The following is an 18,677-nucleotide window of genomic DNA, read 5'->3' on the forward strand; positions in this document are numbered from 1 at the left end:
ATGAAATATATAAAGCAAAAGTGAGTAAGGTTTTTAAAGAACTGTGCAGAATGTGTCGGTGGAGAATCTCCTTCCACATCACTGGGTGCAAGAAGCAGTCTGAGGTAGGCTATGAGAAGGAAGTGTGATTGAGAAAGATACAGTGGGGAACTAGAGCATTCCAGGGACAGTTATGCACAAAGGTCATGACATTTAACAAAACAACAACCCTACATAATAAAAGGCATATTGGTTCTATTTTGCATTTGAGAAAACTGAGGCTTATAGAAGAAACCTACCTAAGATTACTTACCTGGTAAAGAGATTTTAATTTAAAGCTGACTCCAGAATTGAAGTCATTAACCTCTATGTGAAATTGCTTTACTGCTAATCAGATCCATGAAATATGTTAATGGAAGCAGAATGTCCCTGATGTGCTATCTTTGAGTTAAGGGAAGTACATTAATTATGAAATGTAACCAATAGAAACATTTCTTGTTATTGACTTTTCCTTAACACTAGAGGTAAATTCTGACTAACCAATGAAGGTAATAGGCTATAACAACAAAACAGAGTTGACAACATTTGACTAGTAACTTACAAGAAACTTAGAAGAATAGAGTCAGGGTCTTTTGAAGTCTATAGTACACTTACGAAAAATAAGTATAATGTTACATTTGCTCTGAAAAGCAAAACCCTGAATAAGGCATGAAATAGCTCTAGTCTTCTGCTTTTAATCACATCTTACTAATGACAATTTTAGACATAAGTAATTATATCAGCTTATAAATATACATAATTCTTCAGAGTAACATGTCAGCAGATAATTTGACTTTGTCAAAAAACAGCAGCTGAAAATCTGATTTTTATAGAAAATATTTTATTTTAACTGTTTATTTAATTTAAAAAAGAACGCATCATGTCATGCAAACCAAATGGGTCTGAAAGCCATATCCAATCCATATGTCTACCACCTGAGACCTCTGTGTTAAAACCAGCTTTTTTTAAACAACTTTTGTTTTGAGACACTAGTAATACAGATTATTGTTGAAAACAGGAGAGAACTATTATTTCTGGAAATTATTTTCCATTACTGACATTCATATTCTGGCTGCATGTCTCTCAGTATCCATACAGTGAAGCTGAGATGTAGAATTATGCTTACATCACCAAAATGAACCTACGGTAAATATGAGTTAGGAAAAAATATTTTCCTTTTCTTGCTTCTGGAGTTCCCAGCAAAAGAATGTAAAAGGGGGATATTAATTTGTTAAGGAGAAAAAGCTTAAATGTGACACTGGAGCCATCAAAGTACTATAACTACATAGAATCAAAGTACTATAACTGATCAAGCACCTGCCCACCAGAGGATGAGCCATCTTTGGAGTTTCAAAATTCTGTTTTTGTGTCATCCTAGCAATAGGAAAATTTATGGTGGGTCCTCAGACAAGGAAAGTACATCATTCTTATAATTTTCCTGTGGCAGAGCCTAGGATCAAGTGAGAGAGTGCCATGGACATATATTCACTACCAAATGTAAAATAGCTAGCTAGTCGGAAGCAGCCACAGCACAGGGAGATCAGCTCAGTGCTTTGTGACCACCTAGAAGGGTGGGATAGGGAGGGTGGGAGGGAGATGCAAGAGGGAGGAGATATGGGGATATATGTATATGTATAGCTGATTCACTTTGTTATAAAGCAGAAACTAACACACCATTGTAAAGCAATTATACCCCAATAAAGATGTAAAAAAAAAAAAAAAAGAGAATGGAGCCATTTTAAACTAACGTTTCTCACAACATTTTATTTTCGAAGCCACGCCTCTCTAAGCTCACATTTCAACACCTTCCCTGAAATTTTAAAATGAATACAAATAAGGGCAACGATAATTTTAGAGGAAAAATATTATTTTGATCTTGAAAGGCATGGTTCTAATTTCAAACATGAGATATTAGCAGGATTATTGATTCTGCTAGTCTGCTGTAGTTTCTTCTATTTTGTGCAGTATAAGACAGAAGTGCTTCCTAGACCATTTATAGTGATAGATCTGTTGCATTGCTTTGTTTTCAGCTCTGATAAAGGTGCCCTTCAGTTCTTAAAAGTGACTGCCCTAAACTCTTCTTGTCTCTCTCACAATTTTAAATACTATAAGATGGGGTTAGTTCATTAATTTAGTGACAAAATATTAATGTTTGATAGAATGGTAGAACTTTCAGGCTTGTAAGTGATTTTTACATGTTCTGTGTTCTTCTATGTGGTTCAAAAAGATTTATTATTAATCTTCTGTGTCACTGTTGCTCTGGATATTAATATCCAAAAGCACATAATTATTACAAGTTCCATGGCTATTTTATTTTAAGGGCATAGATGAATTTGGCATCTATTAACAATAAAACTTCATGGCATCCTTAACACTAAAAAAATCTTCTGGTCATTTGAAAATTATCTAGACATTAAATGTCATGAATACATGGAAAATGACCAGTTCATGACTATTTAATGTTTATAAAATAAACCTGTTGAAGAACTGATTGCAGAATATTCTTTAATAGTCTCCAGTTTTCATAGCCCTAAAATAGTCTAAGATGGACTGTTTTTATTTATTCTTTCTTCTCTGTTAAAGAATAATATACTTGCTTATTCTGAGCAAAGGACAATTAATGGAACAGTTAATTCAGCATACACTAATGCAGTCTTGGATTTATTAAATGGTAGAACATCCTATCTTTTGTCTGGAATGACAAAAAAATATCCTTTTCCTTATGGAAGAGTCAAAATATACAGGTCATTCTTCAACTTTTCCTGTTCTCAGAATAGGAACAATTACACTCCAGTGAGTTTTATAATTGACCGCACTCTTGGTCTAGAGGTACTCTTTAGAAGATAGTTGTTGTTTTTTTTTTGGTTTGTTTGTTTGTTTTAAGTAACTGGCATGGCTAGATTCATACATGAACATACATTGACAAACTCTGCCACCTTTGTCCTTTTTTGAAATTATAGGTGTTTGTGGGGTTGTTTTGTGTATATATGTATGTTTTCTAAAAGCAGAGGCAAACACTTAAAATTTGTTTTGGAACTGTTTTTAGTCACTCCTATTGCTTACTCTGAAAACTTTCCAAAACCCTGGAAGAATATAAGCAGCAAACTAAAGAAAATGCTTTTCTTTACTGTTCCACTCAGCAATAATGAACTTTAATATAATGAGTTTTTAACTTTTCAAAGATGCAGACTTCTCATACGTAGATTTGGGAGGGGGAGTTATTTTCTACTCTAGGCTAAGACCTATGGTAGATATAACACCTAAAGGCCTTTGTTGACTTCATGCTGGTTTGAATAAATTCTCTTCTTTTCTTACCTAAAATAATTATTCAATGTACAAGCAGTTCATAGAGCTGTTTTAAACTTGCCTCATTTAAAACTTACTCCAATATTGTGCTAACACTTGTTTCACATTATAATTTCTTCCATTTACCACTTCATTTGTCCTTGGACTCTTCATCCCCTACTAAGGCAACTCTCTCAACAGACCACCTTTCTGTATTTGACCATATGCATATTGTTCCCAACCTCTGCACTGTTCAGGACTTACGTTTTTTCCCATCAGACGTCACTGCATATGTGTTCTGCTTGCAGTTGATGATGCAGCCACAGGGCAAGTGTGTCCAGTGTTTGGACAAGACAAACACTGGAGTTACAGTGGTGGCCAGGAGGGTTAGCAGAAAGCTGAGCGTCTCAAAGGGAAGGCTCTGAAACCCCACGACGTGCTGGACCACCATGTGGATCTGCAAAAGCAGAGAGCTTCAGACCTATCCTAGGATAACATTTTCCATTTTGCCAAGCCTTTCCCTCAAGCATGCTGCCCCAGCTCCCTCCTCCAGGGCCCTTTCCTGTCTGAGAGCCAGAAGCTCTATTCCTGGGCTGGCATCCTCAGTTTGGGTGATGGACTGGGAATCCTTGGGAGGAGGCTCGCTGCTCCAGACTGCACAGGCTTTGAGGGTTTCCACTCTTGACAGCCTGGTCTGTGCTAGCTGCCAGCTCAAGTTTCCACTAGGGAAACACAGTCACAATACAGAAAATGCTATCCCAGAAAACAGGCAAGCATGTGTGAAACCTGTACCTGGTACTCCAGATGTCCTTTGTCACATCCCTGGCCCCTCACCTCTGCCAGGTTATGCTTGTCACACTAGGGCACCACCTGCCACCTCTCAGCTGGGCTCTTTCCTGGAGGCTTGAACAAAAGCCTGTTTTCTCTACTTTCTGCTGTCTCTACTCCTGACCACGCCTCTCCTGTCTCCCTGCTGGGGATGGGCGGTGTCCTTACTAGGGAGGAATGGAGCAGAGAGAAGGGCATGACAGAGGATTGGGGGCAAAAACCCTCTTTACTGAATACTCCCAGATATCGCTACGAGAGAAAAGGACACCCTTGACCATGAGAGATCTCAGAAAACTAAGTCTCTCGCGCCTGAAAGCGCTCCCCATACTCCTCCCCAGTTTTTTCTTTTTTTTTTTTTTTTTTGGCACGCGGGCCTCTCACTGCTGTGGCCCCTCCCGTTCCGGAGCACAGGCTCCGGACGCGCAGGGACCGGGGCACGAATCCGCACCCCCCGCACTGGCAGGCGGACTCCCAACCACTGCTCCACCAGGGAAGCCCCTCCTCCCCAGTTTTGAACCGAGAAGCACTTAGCAGCAAAGGCTTCGCGGCTGCTAGTCCTACCCATGAACTGCCTTCCTCCAAGTGCTTCTCTAAAACCAAGTGAGATACATTCGTAAGCGGACTTAATGCACGTCTCTGGGTGACCCTCCAAACCGGGGAGGGTGGTCTCAACACGCACTCATACTGCCTGGCACACCCCCCCGCGCGCTGTGAGCAACCGCACTTTTACCATCATGGGTAGCCAAAGGGTGACTTTTGTCATCGCTAAGATCAAAGAAAAGCGCTTCTGCGCTACGCTCACGGTGAAGCTCCTGGTGCCATAGAGAGTCCCCCGGTCCTCACGCCTGCAGGCTCCAGCCACAGCGGTAGCACCGCGCCCCGGCCCCAGCCCTGCCCTCGCGGGCAGACTCGGTCCAAACACGGTGTCCGAGCTCGGGGAGCATCCTCCCGAGCACCGCAGGGCCGGGCCCGGAGCATCATCTGGGGACGGGGAAAGCACTCTCCCCCGCGTTGAAGGGGTCCCTGGAGTGGAAGCTCCGCGGGAAATCTCCTGGTAGTTGGCGTGGAGTCTTGGTGGCTCCTCCGAACACAGCAACTGGTGAGTGAGGGGGACCGAGAGGCCGGCGAGGAGTCCGAAGGCCGAAGTGTACACAGCGAAAAGTAGCAGCACGTAGGAGCTGGAGCAGTCGGCCAGGCAGCCCCAAGGCGTGCGTACAAAGGCGCCCCAGCCGCACAGAGGAAGCGCGGAGAGCAGCAGACTGGCTGCCCACACCGTCAGCGCCACGCCGAGCACCTGGCCGGATCTTCTGGAGGCTGCCTGGCTCCCCACAGCCCTGTGCATCGTGTAAAAGTTGTAGGAGACTAAGAGAGTCGCCTTCAAGTTGCTCGAGAGGCCCTGGCATAAATATAGTAAGGCAGAGGTGGTGCACAGAGACTGGAAGTAGTCAGAGACCTCATTTGGCCACTGCAAAAACATGAAGATGGTCACCGACAAGACGCTCATGAGATCATCCCCAGACCAGGAAGCCACAAGCATGGACACAACAGTTCTGTTCCGCGTTTTCATTAGGGAAACTAGTGAATAAATGCTGCCTGCCAGGGCTGCGAGAGTCATTAAGCATGTCAGGCAAAAAAGATATATATTCACGGTTCCTGGCGGATTTAAAAGATCTGTCGAATTATGATTTTCTTTCCACAGGCTAGAGTCATTTGTTGATAAGTTACTGAGAAATACAGACATTATCCTTGGTCAATATTTAATTTCTTTTTCAATGAGTCTATAAATATTCTCAAAATTAAGCATGGCTGTTAGTTGCAAATCAGATCTCATTATCTCCTACCAAGTTTCCCTCAAGATGTTCACCAGTCAGTCCCGGCAGAAAATGGACAACTCTCCTTTAGATCTGACTCAACCCATATTTTAAAATTGGGTTCCACTTAAAGCAGCAATAAGAAACTTTTCAACATTTCAATTAAAAACAGACAAACCAAAAACTCCCTCCTGAAACCAGCACGTTTCAGGCATGAAAGCAAAACCTCCTCAAGTAGATTGAAAAACAATGATGTGTGGGTCCTTTCGGGTCCTTCTTATGGAGCAAAGCAGCTTTGGCTTGAGGTAATCAAACTCTATTCAGTTTTTAAGAGCAGTAAAATGATGCATTTGGTTCCAGAGCTGGATTCAAAGGCAGAGAGCTTTTCAGGCAGTTTTCAGCTTTGCCGGTTCAGAGACAGAGAGACAGAGAGAAAATGAGAGAGAGAGTGAGTCACTGAGCACAGCTCCCCATCGGAACCGCTGTGTTCTTCAATCAGCCTGTGATCCTCAGAGCTGCAGGAAGGAGGAGTCAGCTCCAAGCAGGAGAGAAGCAGGAACAAAAGGGAGGGGAGTCCAGTGTGTGAGCGAAATGATGTACATCTCCTCAGCCTGCCTTATTCGGAGCAAGAGACAATGTTTTTGCTAAGCCTTCCCCTTCGGTTTTGACATATAAAACTAACCCAAATACTTGCTCAGGCTTGATGTGAATGACAGATAACCGCTTTGAGAGTCCAAGCTACTCTACTAAGGGGCTGCTTTTACTCTTATCTAGACCTCTCTGTTCCATAATCCACTGCAGGAAGAATATCATCAATGCCATTTTTAAGAAAATAGGAGGTACCAGCTTTGTTTGTTTTAAAAATATGTATTGTACTTACTAATAAGAATGTCATTATGGTCCTCACCACACTAAAGATTTTGCAGAATCTTTGGGTGGAGCCGTTCTAACTTTAGCCATGTAACTATTTTATGTCAATGTCATAAAGTAAGCAAGCTTCCATTTGAATAAATAATATTTCTAGTTGTTAAAGTCAGATGGCATTATATAGGGAGTAAAAAGGAAGTTATCTCACAAAAACATTTTTAACCAGAGTATTGGGGTGTTTTGTACAACAATTGAGTCTCTGAACTCATTTTTTAAACTAATTAATTAATTAATTAACATCTTTATTGGGGTATAATTGCTTTACAATGGTGTGTTAGTTTCTGCTTTATAACAAAGTGAATCAGCTATACATATACATATATCCCCATATCTCCTTCCTCTTGTGTCTCCCTCCCACCTCGTTGGTTTCGCAAGATGAGTGGTTTAGCAAAGAAGTAACAGACTGCAATAGTTCTGGTCAAGCATTTCCCAGGATGCTTTGGGGGTAGTATTCCTCCTCAGCTCAGCATCATGACCTGAGGGCTGTCTTTCCACACACAGTGCTGGAGTCTGAAGGAAAGCAGGGAAAGGGAAAGGAGAACATTCATTTGGTAATGGTCTAAGTACATGGAAGTGGCAATAGAACTCTGAACATTCCTTTCATTTTAGAGGTAACTGAAGCTACATTTTGAACCTGAATCTGTTCAAGGGAAAAGTAATTGTATTAGTCATTGCCAGCCATAACCTTCAATAAACAGTGGGCCCTTCACTTATCTTGACATATTGTTTGATTTCCCCTTCACTCAGCCACCTGTGACAGCTAGCTCAGCACTCTGGCTCTTCCTACTGATAGTAATAGACCTTGCAGCGTAGTGTGATTAAGAAGGCTCTGGGTTACCTTTCCATATGGTATTTAACCCTGGAGTTTTAGTGGGGTTGGACAATACGTATCACATTGTTCAAATGCAATGAGTGGAAATAAATAACGGCTGTCACAATACCACTTGAGGCTTGGGGACATTCCTTCTGTCATTACCATCATCTCTGGGTTTTCTATTAAATATATTTTTGAAAAGGGACAGGACACCTAACCACCATGCTGCCCTTGTCTCTACGATATGACAGAAGGGGCAAGAGTGTTAGTACATTTCCAAAGGTTGGTGGTGGAATTGCAGCCAGCAGGGAGCTAGGAGAGAAATCTGAATTTGATTCCAAACTGTGCTACTGCTGTCTGTGTAAACTTGGGCAAAAATTCTTATACTTTCTCTGGGTATCTGTTTCCACATCTGTAAAATAAGGGGACTTGACTGGATTATTTTTAGGTCCTTTCAAGTTCTAAAATTGAATGATATAATTTTTAAATAGTTCAGGTTAACTTTATCTTAATTTTCTTTTCTGCCTACTTCACAATAATCAATATTGAATTGATGCTTGGGTTCTCCATGCTTTCTCTTTCCCTGCTGTGATGACATGGAGGCCCTTGTCAATATGAAGAAGATATAAGATTCAAGCAGCCTGGAATGTTAGGCCAACTGAAGGATCATGGCTGCCCTGGAGGGCTGTGAGAACCTATAGTAAGTTTTGTATGAGTAACAAGTAAAGTTTGTTGTGTAAGTCACTGTGTTTTGGGGGTTGATTGTTATTGGATGGTAACTCAGCTCATCCTAATACGGTTAGGTATAGAGTTGCCCCAACAGTTAGTAAGTGGTAGAGCCAGTTTTTAAAATTGTAGCCTGGCTTTGCATTCTTAATCACAACACACACACATTTTCTAATTGCCCCCTCTTAGCATCTCATGATTGGGAACACTTCCAAGGAATGTTGACAATTATAAAGTTTTGTTTCTGTTTTTCTTTCTCAGAAAGCATGTTTGAAATATCTCATTTCTCAAAGTTGTAGTTTATAAACAACCTTTTACCAAACTTTATGTTTTATAATATATATTATATATATATACATACATTGTGTATATATATAATAAATATGTATATTATACATGAGTTTTTTGAAAGTTGTAAGCCTTCCCCTTAGCCATAATCTCATTTTCTCTTTGCAATATCCTCCTGAGCTAAAAAAAAAAAAAAAAAAAAAAGAATCACCCTAAATGCCTTTCAAGTAACCAGGGTAACATTTAGGAGTCTGGGGAGAAAGATTTCTAAGAAGCCCCTTTGTGCCTTAGATTTACTCAGTTCTTGTGAATTAGCCTTGCTCCTCTTGTCTCATTTATGATAAATCTTTAAATCTTCAATTATTGAAAATCCTGTCTGCAAATTACTTAATAATGCAAATTTAAATTGATTTAAATTGACATTATGATTACACCAGAACAGGTTAAGTGAAGATGTTATTTATTGTCCCACTGCTGCTTTGGTTACTTTGAAACGTATAGCATTAGAGACTATAAAACAACCTAGAGAGAATTTCATGGAAAAAATTTTGTTAGGCTTTTAGTTTACGAAGTCCTTGATGTGATTGTACCTTTGCAAAGAACTGCAGGCAACTCATTTTTCTAAAAGTCTACATTATATCTGAAAATCCTCAAAAAGTAGGAAACAGCATAAAAAATTCTGGCTGAATATGGTTAAATAACATCCTTAGCAACGCAGAGCTTTGGCAATAAAAAAGTAACCACAGAATCAGATGGAAACATTTAGTCTTGTATTATGAAAATTAAAAAAAAAGACATCACAGATAAACTTAATCATGAAGATATAACATTTCTTTGTTTCTAAAAATATAGGATGTAACCAAAACATTTTAAAGGACTGGCCCAGGTTAAGACTCTTACTAACTTATCATCAAAGCTCCAATGCATATGCATACATATACATAATATGTAAAGTCTAGAATTTATGAATGTAAATATATATGTAAATATATAATACACATATAAATTTATAACGTATGTGAATATATATATGTAAAATACAGATTGTATTAAACATATGCATACTCTGCTTTAGCTGATAGTTTCCAAAAAAAGTCACTAGCAATTTGGTGTCATAGGAGAGCCCAAATGCTGTGATTTATTTTCTTCTTTTTCAAAGTCTCATCAGAAATGTACAATATTTAAAACTGTCTAATAACTTTGAATAAGGACACAATTTAACTTGGCGCCAAGTCAGAGAGACTAACTTCATATATACATGAATGTGTATATATGTTAATGTAGAACAGTTACAGAGAGAAATAGGTTTACCGTTAATGGTCACTCTTTTTATTCATTCTGGGCAAAGATCTTGACCATGGTAGTTCTGAAGGTCCACCTAGTCATATAATAAAGATTATATCTGGAGGAGAGTTTTAATATAGAGCGGTGGGAAGCATTGAGTGGACTGAGAATGACTGAATCCATTCCATAGAATAAAAATATAAATAATATATAGTTATTCTAACCATAATTATACAGTGTAAACTTTCATTCATTCAACATTTGAGTGTCTAAAGTTCAGACAATGTGCATTAATGGTAAACAGAACATTAGAGTTCCTGCCCTTATGAAGCTCATGGTCTAGTTATTTTTCATACTATCTTCTTCCCTAAATTCCTCTCTGAAAATAATCTCTCATCCCAAGGGAGTCCACACAATAAATATTTAATGCTTAGGATGAGAATGTCCTTATGCACAACAAATTGACCAAGTCTTAAATTAGTAATGAAGTAATACAGGAGGGCCCCTGTACCTTATTTTTGGGGCTACAAGGTTTCAAAGAAATTATTTCAACATCTCAGTATCTTGAGGAGAGAATAATATCCTCAGCTCAGTACTATGACTATAAGTGATATACGAAGCAGTTCTGATATTATTTTTTAGTTTCTTTGCACTGGGGAGCTGGTGAAATCTCTTAAGTAGCTATGAGAGCAGTTCTTGATTCTGGTCCAGATTTCTCTTCATCCCGCACGGCCCATGTTATGCTGAGCCTTAATTTTTATGTGACCATCCCCCCTCCCAGCCCCACCACCACCTCCACGTTGTTCGCGAGCCATACCAGTGCGTGCTGGGACCTTGCTGCCTTTTAAATAAAGCCTTCCTTAGTATTTCAGAAACTTCTCAGTCTCTACATCTATAAAGGCTCAAGGTTCACTTTAAGTACCAAAACTTCATCAACCATGTCCTCAAAGATGATTGCTCTTTCCAGTCCTTTGCAAAATGAATGCCACTCATTGTCGTAGGAGCGGCTTCTCTCTCAGTGCTATGGCTTTGCTTTCTAATCTGAGCACTCTGTCCTGTAGGAGTATCATTGTCTTGCGTTGAGGTGATATCTGGGGCATAGTAATGGGCAACATGTTTTCTCTCATGTCTTTTGGCAGGAAGAATAATTTCCTTATTAAGGTCCCAGTTTACTTCACTAAGTAAAAACAATGACTTTGAAAGATTTCTTGGTTTATTTTAGGGTCTGGCAAACTATGGTTTGTTTTTGTAAATAAAGTTTTATTGGAACATAGTCACACCCATTTGTTTAAGTCTGTTTGTGGTTGCTTTCAAGCTACAACAACAGAGGTGAACCCTGAGTAGTTGTGACAGAGACTGTGCCAAAAATATTTACTATCTGGCACTTTACAGAAAAAAATATGTTGATTCTTGTTTTATCCCAAGCAGGAAAATTTCAGTGGAAAGTAACTCCAATTGATAGAATGTTTGGGTCATTTGTGAGATTTAGACAAACCCACATCTTATGTGTTCTAACATATATAATAATATATAGTATATTATATAATTATATATTATATTTATATATAAATTATATAATTAATATCAATAACAAAAATAATAGCAACAGCTAACACAATTTTAGTTCTTATAATGTGTTGGACATTCTTCTAATAAAGTTAACTACATGTATTAACTAATTAACTAATACAATACTAAGATGTGAGTATTAGTTTTAATCGCACTTTCCAAACAAAGGAACTGAGGCACAGAGAGTAAATAACCCACCTAAAATTCCACTGCCTGTAAACGAAGACGTTAGGCTTTATTCAGGTTATTCAGAGACACACCCCTCGCTTATAGAGGCAAAATTGTGTGTGGTTTATTTTTCTTTCCTATTCTCTAGATTTCTTGCCTTTGCAAACATTCTGTGAGCTTTAATAAATCAGAGGGATTGCTGGGGAAGACAACTTCCTGAGGCAATACAAATTTCTGAAGTCCTAACTCAGTAAGAGAATGATACAGACGGCGGCCTGTTCTTTCTTTTCATTTAGTATCATTGAGCTCCAAGGGTTTTAAAGAAATTATCTCAGTAGTTCTTACTTCCCTAAGAAGTGAAGTTTTATCCAAACTTTACAGCCGAGAAGCTAGAGCATACAAGCAAAATCACTTGTTGAAGATGATGCTGTAATTCAGTGACTGAGGTGGAAATTAAATTCACCTTCCTCCTTTTTCTCATTTGTGTCTACTCACAGGGGCAGCAGTGTCTCAGGGTTATGTAGTGAGAAATACCGCAGGTTTTGGGTGTATTTGAAATGAAAAGGTTATGTATTTATGAAGTATTTTTAAAATCTCGCATGAAAGAGAGACACGGTAAGGGCTTAGAAATAGTAGTCCTGCAGAGGTGAAAAGTGATATTGATCCTCTGGTCACTGTGGTAGAGAAGCCGGACTCGACAACCAGAATGATTGCTAACTCTCAACAGGCTTGCTTTGAATCCTTCAGCAAGCCACTGCATCTCACCTATGGCTTTGTTCCTCTATCTTCATAGACAGGAAAATAATACCTGTCCTGAAGAATTTGAAAAGCTCAGATGAAAAGCATCATAAAAGGTTAGAATAAATAATGATGAGTTTCTAGTATACTTATCTCTGAAACTGGCAGTTCCCTTTGAAGCGAAAGGCTACACTAGCACCAGCTCAGGGTTCTCTGGTAGATGACAATAAAGGGGAAGCAGTTGTGATGGAGCATTTATCTCCTTCCTTTCCTTCCATGTCTGATGCATATCAGAACCATAAAGTCACCAAGCAATCGTGCTATTTCTAAATTTGATGCTCAAATTAATAAAATGTGCAATGAAGAGAGGACAGAGAAAAGGAGGGATGGCAGGGATAGGGGGCGGAGAGAGAGAGAGAATGAGAATGAATGAATATATAGTAGACTGGAGGTATCTGGGCTGATACATTATGGTACTCGTGGCGACAGGCATTGGAGTTGGAGGGAATATGGCTGGCCTAGCAAGGTTCAGGGTAAGAGATAAAGACAAACTGATAGACACAGATTCTATATTTTAAAATTTAAAATTTAAAATTGACTTGTTCCAGAAAGGACTGGAGGTGAGAGCCAGTAAGTCAGACCTGAAAATGGGTTAAATGTAACTGTAAAGCTATGGCAAAAAAACCCCATCTAAAACTACAGAAGAAAACGTTGCTCTTCCTGTGCAGAAGTGATGACAATGAGCAGTTTCATGTGTGCACAGAAAAGGAATCTATACACACATGTAATCATACTTACATTTTGTTTATGGATGAAATCATTTTGAAATCACTTCATACCAGCACTTCTTTATTATTTATAGAGATGTTTTATATTTGGCTATATAAATGAACTGTAATTTATTTAATTAGTTCCTTATGAAAGAATGTGTGGTTTTTTCCCTCTTGTTTTGCTCTAAAAAAATAATGTTGAGTGAACATCATTGTACACATATCATGGCACCTTTTTGTAAGTACATACACAAGGTAAATTCTTAAAGTTGAAATTGCTGGGCCAAAGTTGCTTTAATTTTGACATATTTGTCTATGTGCCTACCGAAAGTGTGTACCAATAATGGTAGCATAAACCCAAATATACTAAGACTGCCTGCTTCTCCCACATTCTCACCAGTACTGAGCGACATGAAAGCTTTAAATTTTTTTGCTCCATCTGCTAGGTTAAAAATATTGATTTATAAGTGTCTTTTGGTGTGAAAGAAATAACAACTTCATATGTTCATATATTTGTTATGAATTTGTCAATTATATTATGATTTTGCTGATGATTAATTTTTTAGGAAATTATTTTATTCAGGCTATTGCAATTGGGAGAGCATCTATTAATGAGAAATAACTCAAAGAAAAGGAAGGGGCCTTGTTTGTACTGAGGGAAGTAACAGAGGAATTATTGATAAGGATGGAGGTGGGTTTTATTTGGGGAAATGCCAGAATATGGTGGGTCTTTGGATTTAGCCATTTCCCAGAGCATAAAGGGTGGGAATCTCTCAACCATTACTGGTTTCTGGGAGCAAAGGGTTCAGATAAAGTTCAACATTGTCATTCTCCCATTTTGTTCAAAACAAATTTTGTCGCTGAACAACTTAGAGGTAATTGAAGACTTCATGAGTGGGGAGAAGCAGGGTCTAAGAAATAATCTCTCAAGGGTACTTGTTAATCTTTTTATGGCTTATTTTTAAAAGGAGTTTTTCTTTTAAGGCAAACTGATTGACAGTTTCCTTTGTGTCACACAAAATACTTCACATCAAAAGTGTAAAATAAATTACATCATTTTAAAATACTAGTATGGAATCACTTTTGCATTTAAAACTTTCCTGTTAAATATATTTTGGTACAAGGATTTAGAAAAGAATTTTGCTTGATTTTTATTTCCCAAGTAGGTATCCAGTTGCTCCAACGTAACTTTATATAGTCTATCTTTTCCCAACTGATTTGCTATGACACCTTTAAGATACAGTTATAATCATTTCCTATATGAATTGTGTCTATTTTCGAATCTCTATTTTGTTATACAGATTATTCTCTGTTGATTGCTATCCCATAAAATAATATTTTTATAAATTCCATAACATGCATACAGAAAGGTGTGCAAATGATAAACACACAAATTAATAAATTCTCTCAAAGTGAGCTCACCTGTGTTACAGCACCGAGATGAGGAAACACATGACCAGGATGTCAGAAGCCCCCAAGTGTCCCTTCCAGTTACCACTGAACCACCCTCCAACAACACACCCCAAGTGTAACTAGGGTCTGACTTCTAATTTATAATTGTAGACTAATTTTCCTTGGAAAGATGAAGTATGTGCTGCTGTGAGTCTAGCTTCCTTTGTTCAATGTCATGTTTGTGAGATTCATCCATGTTTTTTAATATAGTGGTTCTTTTTCTTTGGTATATAGAATTCCAGATTTATGAATAGCCTACAATTTATGTGTCAATTCCATCATAGATGGACATTTGTGTTGTTGTCAGTTTGGGGCTATTACAAACAAACACTTGTAGATTTTACCCTACTTGCAAGCTTGTAAGTTAACTTGCTGCAGTTTCGTGGCAAAATAAGGGGATTCCTGGTTCAGAAGCAAAGGACTTTATTATTCTCAACAACAGCAGTGAGTATCAGTATTTTCTTGTGCCAGTTTCCCAAGCCCAAATTCCCACAGGGTCACATGCAGAGAGCCAGATGACACCTGCACACACAATGGAGGTTGTGTCAGGAGAGAAACCCTGAACTAGCTTAGGAACACAAACAGTTTATCATGGGCAGTAAGTACGCCTGTCCTTCACTCTGCAGGGAGACACTATCCCTTTCTTCCAAGGCTGTAAGCAAGTCTGCCTTTTATTTTGGATACAAACATCACTAAAAAGAAAATATAAAAAGACAGTCAGTGTCTCTGCTTGCAAGACATACAGAGATGCAAGATATGCATGGATAATTATCTCCCAATAGAAACAGGACAAGTATGTCCACGATCACCATTACTATTTAACATATTACTGGGGGTCCTAGCCAATGCTATGAGGAAAAAATACAAACAAGAGATTGGACTGGGTGGAAGTTCAGAAAGAAAATTATTATGTGCAGATGATATAATCATAAACCTAGGAAGCAAAAGAACTCACAGAAAAATGATTACAACTAAAAAGAGAATTCAATTGTTGGGCAAAGGATTCATTTTTAAAAATCAATAGGAGCAACAACCAACTAGAAAGTTTAATAAGCTGGAGAGGGTGTGGAGAAAAGGGAACCCTCTTGCACTGTTGGTGGGAATGTACATTGATACAGCCACTATGGAGAACAGTATGGAGGTTCCTTAAAAAACTACAAATAGAACTACCATACGACCCAGCAATCCCACTACTGGGCACATACCCTGAGAAAACCATAATTCAAAAAGAGCCATGTACCACAATGTTCACTGCAGCTCTATTTACAATAGCCAGGACATGGAAGCAACCTAAGTGTCCATTGACAGACGAATGGATAAAGAAGATGTGGCACATGTATACAATGGAATATTACTCAGCCATAAAAAGAAATGAAATTGAGTTATTTGTAGTGAGGTGGATGGATCTAGAGTCTGTCATACAGAGTGAAGTAAGTCAGAAAGAGAAAAACAAATACCGTATGCTAACATATATATATAGAATCTAAAAAAAAAAAATGCTTCTGAAGAACCTAGGGTCAGGACAGGAATAAAGACTCAGCTGTAGAGAATGGACTTGAGGACACAGGGAGGGGGAAGGGTAAGCTGCGACGAAGTGAGAGAGTGGCATGGACATATATTCACTACCAAATGTAAAACAGATAGCTAGTGGGAAGCAGCCACATAGCACAGGGAGATCAGCTCGGTGCTTTGTGACCACCTAGAGGGGTGGGATAGGGAGGGTGGGAAGGAAAGGTAAGAGGGAGGAGATATGGGGATATATGTATATGTATAGCTGACTCACTTTGTTATAAAGCAGAAACTAATACACCATTGTAAAGCAATTATACTCCAATAAAGATGTTAAAAAAAGAAAGTGTAATTAAATATATATTTTCATAATTTAAATCCTTGAAGCAGTAAAAATCATGAAGTGCCTGAGAAATTAATTTAACCATGGACACTCAAGCCCTATTTAGAGAAAACTTGAAAACCTGAATAAAAGATCATAGAAGATGATCTAAATAAAGGAGAGATATTCCATGATTCTGTATAAAACATTTAGTATTAAAATGATATAAATGCTTCCTAAATTTATCTATGTATTCAATATAATCCCAATTAAATTCTAGTTGAGTTTCTTGAAAAACTCAATAAACTTAAATTTATTTGCAAGGATAGAGGTCAATGAAGAGGTCAGCCAGTGTCATAAAAAAGGAGTAATTCATACAATGATGCCATTGTTCTAAAGCTAGTGTGATTAGTACAAAAACACATAAACGTTGTCCCAGCTTGGCATGGACATATATACACTACCAAACGTAAAACAGATAGCTAGTGGGAAGCAGCCACATAGCACAGGGAGATCAGCTCGGTGCTTTGTGACCACCTAGAGGGGTGGGATAGGGAGGGAGATGCAAGAGGGAAGAGATATGGGGACATATGTATATGTAGAACTGATTCACTTTGTTATAAAGCAGAAACTGACACACCATTGTAAAGCAGTTATACTCTAATAAAGATGTTTTTTTAAAAAAACACATAAACTACCAATGCAACAGAACAGAGTTCAGAGACTGGCCTACATATTTATATAACAACTTATATCACAAGTGTGGTCCCCTGAAGGATCATCACCTAACTCTATGGAGAAAAATAAAAATTGATCCTGATCTTATATATATATAGGTGATCTTAGATGGATCAAAGACCTAAATATAAAAGGCAAACTATTAAGTTCTTCTGAAGCCAGGGAAGTGAAGGTCTTATTAATTAAAACTGAAAACATACAAATCATAAGGCAAAAATATTGATGTAGCTTTTTACATCAAAATTAAGAATTTCTGCTAAAAAAACAAATACCAGGAACAAGGTTTCTGGAGTGGTAACAAAAGGAAAGAATATTTTTGCAATAGTTGAAAACCGAGAAAAACAAAAGATGATCAAAATCAATTAAAAGGAATCGCTCCATCTCTAACTGGCTTATTTCACTTAGCATAATGTCCTTAAGGTTCATCCATATTGTCCCATATTACAGAATACATGCAATATACGAAACTTCTAGCCCTTTAGATTCTCCCTCTCACTCTGTCTGTCTCTCTCTCTCTACTTCTCTCTCTGTCTCTGTCTTTCTCTCTCTTTTCGTTTTTCATGTAGCGCTTCCAAACACAGAATTCCCTTTTAGGAACTTGTGGAAATATGAATGACATAGAGGCAACATATAACTAGAAGTTTTTGTTTTCTCAGAAGGATTACAGAAAAGGTTCCTTTATCTTTTATTACACCCCAGCACCCTTAAATGATGATGCGCCTCAGTATTTTTCTCTACATAGCTCTTAATTTTTTTCTTTGTAAAGTGATTTACAGGTTACTAAGCAATTTCATCTACATTGTGATCTTTTTTACTCTTAATACAGTATAGCTGATTTAACAAATAGTTACAAGTGTTCACTATCATTTGCCTTTTGCATATGAAAACAGACCTTCAACATTTGCAGTAGCTGTACTTCAAAAATTTCAGTGTGTACACGACAATAATTTACTACAGCATATATTGTAATTTTCCCCAGAGAATTTTTTTCTGGTTAGTATCTTTCTTTGGGAAGCTTATGATTCTCTGCATTTTAATCACCATCATGAGCAGCTGACTCGCCTTCAGAGGAGATTTTTAATAAAGAACAATTTTTTATGATGGCAAGTAGGTAACAACAAAACTGTTGTAGAGTTTGAGATGCTGTGTGTTCAGCTAGCTTTACTCACTAGCTTAATGTCTCACTCCTACACAAAAGACTCATAATGTACAAACTGGGCAAAACTATTGATAAATTGATAAGTGGCATGAACCTTCTGGACTGCTTAGAAATACTCAATGTGATAAATGTTGCATTGAGAATGACAAGCTCCAGCTATATGTCAAAGCAAGAACTGAATTACAGTTGCTGGGAACTACTTTCATGTTTGAAGTGTTTATCTGAAGTCGATGTTGACAGGAACATGGTATTTTGTGGGGCTTTAGAGATC

At 38.1% G+C, this 18,677-nt stretch overlaps 1 protein-coding gene across 1 annotated transcript in view; it reads right to left on the reverse strand.

Moving 5' to 3' along the window:
- Window positions 1-5,872, reverse strand: part of GPR149 (G protein-coupled receptor 149) — a 70,881-nt gene extending 65,009 nt beyond the window's left edge. The window contains exons 1-2 of the mRNA XM_060010093.1: window positions 4,862-5,872; window positions 3,568-3,760 (exon numbers count right to left, since the gene is read on the reverse strand). Of these exons, the coding sequence (XP_059866076.1) occupies window positions 3,568-3,760; window positions 4,862-5,872 (1,204 nt within the window). The remainder of the gene's footprint in view (window positions 1-3,567; window positions 3,761-4,861) is intronic.
- Between the last annotated feature and the right edge of the window lie 12,805 nt (window positions 5,873-18,677).

Source organism: Delphinus delphis, chromosome 4 (genome assembly GCF_949987515.2).
Source record: "Delphinus delphis chromosome 4, mDelDel1.2, whole genome shotgun sequence".
NCBI lineage: Eukaryota > Metazoa > Chordata > Mammalia > Artiodactyla > Delphinidae > Delphinus > Delphinus delphis.